The 7,971-nt window shown below is 33.0% G+C and overlaps 1 protein-coding gene and 1 pseudogene across 1 annotated transcript; one reads left to right on the top strand and one right to left on the bottom strand.

The window, feature by feature from the left end:
* Positions 1-1,110: 1,110 nt before the first annotated feature.
* LOC120128238 (40S ribosomal protein S7-like) lies at positions 1,111-1,757 on the top strand. The gene has a single exon (XM_039145960.1). The coding sequence runs from the start codon at positions 1,175-1,177 to the stop codon at positions 1,658-1,660; it is 486 nt and encodes a 161-aa protein (XP_039001891.1). The 5' UTR covers positions 1,111-1,174; the 3' UTR covers positions 1,661-1,757.
* A 3,570-nt stretch (positions 1,758-5,327) lies between these two features.
* LOC120128333 lies at positions 5,328-6,753 on the bottom strand (annotated as a pseudogene).
* Between the last annotated feature and the right edge of the window lie 1,218 nt (positions 6,754-7,971).

Below are 7,971 nucleotides of genomic sequence, written 5' to 3'. Positions count from 1 at the left end.
ATATATTAACACACTGATGATGATGATGATCACTGATTTAATTGTTATAGTTTAAAATAATAATCAAAGGTTTCAATAACACGGTTTTTATCAATATGAGATGCTTTGAATTCATTCTTTTTCCTCAAAAAGATGCTGTTGACCTCTACCTTCCAAAATTTGTTTGTGTTTTATAATTTTTTTCTTTATTTTGTTCGTTTTGTAAGTTCGAAGTTTTCTTACGAAGATCATCTTCTTTCGAACAAAAAAATAGCCTTCTTTATTGGAGGTCTCTCAGCATCGGTTTTATTGAACCAACTGATAAAGATTTTGTGCTTGATACACTCCTCAAGGACCAGACAGAAATGGAAACACCAATAATGTTGCTAACCGGATATCAGAGTGCTATATACACAATGAAGTTCAATCTGGTCGGGACTCTTGTCGCTTCTGGACCGCGTGACAAAGAAATTTTCCTCTGGAATGTCCATGGAAACTGTAAAAACTTTATGGTCCTTAAAGGGCAAAAGAATGCCGTATTGGATTTTCATATTAGCTAGTCCCGATAAAACTTTGAGAGCATGGGATGCTGAAACAAATCAAAAAAGACGGCGGAACACTCTACGTTGTGAATTCATGTCGTCCATCACGGAGAGGGACACCGCTTGTTGTCACGGGTTCTAGGGGTGTAAACGAGCCGAATCGAGCTCGAGTATTGCTAAACTTAACTCGAACTCAAAAACTATAATAACAAGCTCGACTCTGACTCAAAAACTCGCAAACTAAAAATTATCAAGCTCGACCCGAACTCGAAATATATTATTGAAACTCGACTCAAACTCGAAAAGACTCGAATTCAAAAAAAAAATTCTCTAGCCCAATTGAAACTCAAAACTCAAACTCAATTTTAAGTTCAATTCAAGCTCAATTTTAAACTCGATTCAAGCTCAATTTAAGCTCGATTTTGAGCTTAAATCAAGCTTGATTCAAACTCAATTCAAGCTCAACAGGTTACTTTTCATTTTGCTAAAAACCCATACCCACTTTACCCCTTATTCCTCAAAACCCACCGATGTGGGATATCAACTCACATGACCAACCACCTGCCAAATAAAATTACAATGCATAAAACGGCAATAACGTGCAGAGAGAGCCTCCTTTCAGCTCTCCTGTGCTTCTCTTTCAGATCTTGAAGATGTATACCTCAAGGAAGAGGATCCTCAAGGTTAATGATGTTGAACCAACAGAGTTTGAGGAGTCAGTTGCGCAGGCATTCTTTGATTTGGGGAATACCAACCAGGATCTGAAAAGTGACCTCAATGATCTTTACATTAATTCAGCAGTCCAGATTGATGTATCCGGGGCCCGGAAAGCTGTAGTTATCCATGTTCCCTACCGGTTGAGGAAAGCTTTTCGCAAAGTTCATGTTAAGCTTGTGAGGGAACTTGAAAAGAAGTTTAGTGGCAAGGATGTGATTCTTATTGCCACCCGGAGGATATTGAGGCCTCCAAAGAAAGGTTCTGCTGTTCAGAGGCCTCGCAGCCGCACATTGACTGTCGTACATGAGGCAATGCTTGAGGATATTGTTTTGCCTGCTGAGATTGTCGGGAAGCGCACGAGATATAGAATTGATGGATCAAAGATAATGAAGGTCTATTTGGACCCCCAAGGAACGAAATAACACCGAGTATAAGCTGGAGACTTTTTCTGCAGTTTACCGGAAGCTAGTTGGAAAGGATGTTGTATTCGAGTTCCCTGTTACAGAGGCATAAGTAAGTCCTATTTCAAATGTTGTGACACCTATCTTAATTTGTCCCCCCCCCTGAAAAACTACATTTTTTTTGGGTAGTTATTTAAAAGTTTACATTAATGAGGTTCTGAACAAGCAGTGATAGAACATAGAAGTGTCATTATGGATTTTATTTAAAATGTTTGCATTCGCTCCTAAATTACAATGCATAATCCATATATTCCAAGCTTATTTTCACTCTCATCTTTGATCTATGCTTCAAAACAAAGCTTCCTCCCATAGCTATGTTACTATGTTTTTAATTCTTGTTGTTTTAGGTTTTACTTAGTAAACATGATGCTCTAATCTGTTTTTTTGTAATCTTCTGATTTCGTCATTATTCAAGGTTTACGTTTTTATGATTTGGGTTGTTAATTTATTTTTATTTTATGTTTTGATCACCGTTTGTTTTGATAATGGACCTATTGATTGATTTGACCAATTGTGATTTATTAGTTTGTTTACATATAAACCCTTGTTAATTTCATTAATTTCATTTTGCATAATTTGTATGTTACATTCATGTGCATAACTTAACCACTATCACATAATCAGATTAAAGGTTTAGGATTTATGACTTAGGGTTTATGGCTCAGGGCTTAAGGCTTAGAGTTTAAGGTTTAGGGTTTGTGATTTAGGGTTTAAGTTTATAGTTTATAATTTAGAGTTTAGGGTTTAAGGTGTAATCTAACATGTGCTTAATTAAATGAACTTTTATTTTTCTTTTAGTACCCTATTACATAATTAGATTAAGGGTTTAGGATTTAGGATTTAAAGATTATGCTTAGGGTTTGCGATTTAGAGTTTAGGGTTTGCGATTTATAGTTTAGGGTTTATTGTGTAATATAACATGTGCTTAATTAAATGAGCTTTTATTTTTCTTTTAGTAATATACAATGTAACAATTGGACTTGGGTTGCTTAATTTAAAAATTAAAATTTGAGGGTAGTTGTATTATAGAATTTTTAATATATTTTTAAAATTTTATAATTATCAATAATGTATTTTTAATAAATTGTTTGTAATGTAATTTTAAAAAATCTAAAATTATAATATAATATTTTTTCGACCTGCTCACGAGCTTTTCGAGTCGAATATCGAGTAACTCGTTTCGGCTCGTTAAGAACTCGAGTCGAGCTCGAGTCGAGTCCATTCGATCCGAGTATTTATCGAGCCTTGATCGAGTCGATCTCGAGTAGCTCGTGATCTGTCTCATTTCATTTACAGCTCTAACTGGTTCATATGTCGGAACGGCTGTGTCAGAAAGTTTAGCCATTCTGTCATTAAAATCCTTAGGTCGCATTTGGTTCGCTGGAATGTTTCTGAGTGAGTTGGAATCTATGGAGAATTTGGAATCTGTCAGGAATTAGAATCTAATTTCATATTCTGTTTGGTTGGCAGAAAATTGAATTAGAATCCAATTACATATTCTGTTTGGTTCGCAGACATGTTAGATGAATTTGATTTCAGTAATGTAAAATGACAAATTGCCCTTCTTATTTTTTTGCTTAATTTTAGTTTGTTTTATAAATTACATGTAGCAATATATTATAAAAAAATTAAAAAAATAAATTTTAATTTTATTGATTAATTATTCATTTCAATAAATTATAAAAAGCATGCTAATAAACATCATAAGTTAAAATCATCCCAATTAGGGATGGCCATGGGTCGGGTTTTTGGTCCACCCGACCCGACCAAAATAAAGTTTCACCCGACCCGACCTGAAATAATAATAAAAATTATTCAATAAAAACTGTGACTTAATTGAAAAAAATATATATAGAGAGGGGTATTATTGTAATTATTCCTAAATATATAAAGTAATTTTTTTTTGGTCGGGTCGGGTATTTTTCACCCTAAACCCGACCCGAATATCACACTTAAAAAAACCGACCCGACCCAAAATAATAATAAAAAGTATTTTTATTCAATAAAAACAATGACTTAATTAAAAAAAATTATATATAGAGGGGTATTATTGTAATTATTCCTAAATATATAAAGTAAAATTATATATATTTTCGGGTCGGGTATTTTTCACCCTAAACCCGAACTCGACCCGACCCGAATCTCACACTTAAAAAAATCGACTCGACCCGACCAAAATAAAGTTTCACCCAACTCGAATATATGAATTAGAAACCCGACCCAAATAATAAAAAAATATTTTTATTCAATATATGAATAAGTTACCAAAAGATTGATGAGGGTAGTATGGTAATTCCATCCAACAAGGGAATTGAATTCCATCATAGAATGGAAAGTTGAAGCCATTAGGGATTCCAATTCCCTTGAAAAATTTGAACAAAACATGGAAAAATGATGGAATTGAATTCCAATTCCCCTAATTCTAAGGAATTTATGTGAACCAAACATGGAAAAATGGTGGAATTGAATTTCAATTCCCTCTAATTCTAAGGGATTCATGTAAACCAAACGCGACTTTAACTGTGTAATGGTTTTCCAGGGCACCAACACAATTTCGAAAACAACTTGTTGAAATGTTGATGGTCACTTGAGGGAAGTCGGGTCATTGTCGATAATTCGGTTAGGATGGTGTACATATATGGGTCCGCGCATCTTGTATAAGTTACATGCGGTCCACGTTAATACATTTACAACAACAAAAATTTATATATAATGGCATAAATAAAATTTTAAAGTAAATATACTCTTTGAAATAAATAATTACTATACCCAGTTATTGTAATATTGTATAGCCGTAGTAAATGCGAGTGCTTGTTGTAAGCTTGTAAAGCCGTAGTAAATGCGAGTGCTTGTTGTAAGCTTGTGGTTTAATTTGGAAAGAATCGGATACCCAGTTATTATGAGCGGGGTCATAAGCCAAAATTTTAATACTCGATAATTATGGGTACTTGGAATTTTGAATATCTGAAAATACAGTTATCCAAATATGTACGCCTCTAATAGCGACAAGCCCATCTTCAGAGATTCATATTGTTCTCCATGGTCTGAAAGTATTCCACCGTGTAGTTTTTAATCTGAACTTAACATCTTACTTAGCAATAATCAAATTTGATAGCATCTGGTCTTATTTAACTGCATAGGTTAAAAGTAAAAATTTATAATTCGATTTAAATCATATAATTATTACTATACATCTTATATATGGGGATAATTACTATACCTCATATATAATCTTTAAATATTTTTTAGATTGTTAGATAAATAAAAGCGGATGGTTTAGATTAAATTTTTTTGATTGAGAGTAAGTCTTATTGTTATAAGTGACACCGCAATTGCATGGCATATGTTTATTGTCATTTTCAAAGCAAATGCTACAATATAATATCTCAATATAGTGGTAAATCATATTCTTGTTAATAGGCATGGCATGTTCATCTTTTACTATAAATCTTATACTTCTTTCAGTCATTTACCCAAGGTGATTACAGCAACGAATGGCAAAAAAATTGATGAAAATTTGCATTAAATGGCAAAAAGAAGGACAAAATATAATGAAAATGACCTAATTCTTTGAATAGATATAGTCGGTGGTTTACATATGTGCATCATATCCAGAAATGAAGTAACCCTACATGTTCACAGCATGAATGATAACAGAAGTTCCAATGGTTGTCATATGTTCATCTGCACTTCTTCTTGTCTGCCTTTGATAGTAAGTGGTCGTCCGTTGACCACAAGGATTGATACACAGGGGTCATACTAATAAGCGATCCCGGCTTTATTTCTCCCAGAAGAACCTTCCTCCTTAAATCTGGATTATTTGGATCCGTCAAGTTGGACATTATTGCACTGTACTTATGCTGCTGTGTGCCATATGTTTTACCCAACGTCAAAAACATGGCAGTTTCTACACTTAACGTAACCTGGATGGGATCACAAGCATTCACTTGATTCAACATCTCTTCAACGTCAATCTCATCAGCAACGATAGAAAATGCCTCTAAAAGAATCTTCCGGATTTGATTAACTTTTGAGCAATGGATTCAGCTTTGGAGCACTCTTTGCATTTGATCTCTGCTCAATATTAATCTTGTTAATCTCACCAGTCGCAGTCTTGTCAGCCATTGTAGTATTTCCATTTGCTTCATTTTCCCCAAGTTTGACGGGCTTAGTGGGAATGCCTTTAGACTTTTTGATCAATGACATCTGCTTCGGAGCACTCTTTGCATTTGATCTCTCATCGATATAAATCTTGTTAATCTTACCAGTCGCATTGTAGTTACTGCCTTTTCCACAACATTGATGGGCGTAGTGGGAATGGCTTTAGACGTTTTGTGAATCTGGAAGGTGCCATTTTTCTTTCTCTTGGCAATCTCTTGAAGAAGAAGTTTTTTCCACGACTCAAGTAAGTTGGAAGCCACTGTATGGATCTTCTCCCTGGGATGCACCGTGAGACGTCGAAGCCTTTTCCCAACCTTTGTAAAATGAAAAAGCAAGAAGAAACAGAATGTGATGGTTATGTTCCCATCAATTCAAAACACGAAGAAAGGAGAACAAGTTTGAAAAATATTACTACAATATTTCCCCCAACTTCCCATTCATCCATTTCTCTATCACTCATTGAATATCAGCAGTCAAAATCATACTAAAGCATGGGAGCCTTACTTTGATAAAACCATAATACATTCAAGAATTCTTGTATTTAGTACGAGAAACTGTGGAATTTAACTGTCATTCGATTCTTTATTTTATTTTTTGGTTCAACACTATGCTACATGAAATTAATAACGATAAACTCAGAAAGAAAATAAACCCTTACATAAAATTATCCGTTCATCGAAATTTTAATTGCAACATATTAAACATTAATTTAGGGAAAAGTAAGAAACCTTAGTAGAAAGAAGAATGTCGTAAGTGATGGGAAAAGCCTTGAGCAGGTTCAAGACGTCGACGCATCTTGAGACTTCGGGGCCGTTGGAGGAAACAGCATTGGAGATGGCCAAATCAGCGGCTGTACTGGCGGCCTCAAACAAATCCACAAGCTCTCTCTCCATTACCCAAAATCAGAATAACCTTAGACTGAAGAATGCAAGGTCAGGACGCATGCGGACGACTCTACTTTTATAGACCAATCTCTGAAGAAACCGAGAAGGAGACTGCTGCCCTTTTCTTGATTCGTAAGTTTCTCGGCTAGAAATTATTGTATAAAGGGCGGTGGTCTTCGTGGCCGGGCCCAAGTCTAGCTTCATCACAACCGTGCATCTCAAGTTTTAGTTGATTTCCGCGGGTTAGTTTAAGTAGGATCGGGTTAATTTAGATTATTTTCAGTTTTAATTTAAGTTCATGACATTTTAAATTATTTATTTAAATCTATTAAGTGGAGTTTTTCATGTTATTATGGTACGAAGTTATAACATTTTTTTTAAAAAAAAAAGGTAAAAACAGTAAATAATTTGACGAAAATATAATGAATTAATTAAAATAATTAATTATATATTTTAATTCAAATTTAATTGATAATTAAATTAAATTTTAATTTAATTCTGATGGTTAAAGTGTCACTCCCAATATCTGTGTTAAAAATTACGAACAAATTATGAAGATCACATTCGTTATCAAAGTGACCTTAAGAAGAAGAAAAAACATAATTGACAAATTATTTTTTAAAAACCCTTATCAAATAGAGTAGTAAAAATAAACTTATTTCACAGTAAAAAAAGTTAAAAATTAATATCTATTATCGAATAATATAAAATCAAAATTAAATCTTCGATTGTCGAATCGTTATTACATCTGAATAATCATAAAGTGAAAGATAAAAAAAGACTGAACTATAAAGCTTAATGTATCCTCTAAATGCAATCATGTATTAACATAAAAATATAAATGTCCCAATCAATGTGGGATAGCATACTTTTTATATGTGCATGTATGATATAAAAATGATCAAATTATTCAAATTCAGTGAATTTCGACGTAATTTAATTTTAATTTTTTTTATAAAAGTTCAATGTGACTTAACTCAAATAATTATTATTATGCTTAATATATATTTAAGAATATATATTATGATATATATATATATTATTATTATCTTCTTATTTTATTGAAAAAATATAAAAAAATATATTCGAATTAATTTTTATTTTAAAACTTATAATAGATTCAGGATGATTAGAATATCATAAAGCATTAGTCATGCCAGAGTCAAATGCAGCCTCTCAGTTAAGTTAAGGTGGTTAAAAAAATGATATATTTTATATCGTATTTAA

The sequence above is a fragment of the Hibiscus syriacus genome, unplaced genomic scaffold (assembly GCF_006381635.1).
Source record: "Hibiscus syriacus cultivar Baekdansim isolate YM2019G1 unplaced genomic scaffold, ASM638163v2 tig00110478_pilon, whole genome shotgun sequence".
NCBI lineage: Eukaryota > Viridiplantae > Streptophyta > Magnoliopsida > Malvales > Malvaceae > Hibiscus > Hibiscus syriacus.
Note: the sequence above shows the minus strand (reverse complement) of the source record. Positions and strands in the feature narration are given on the sequence as shown.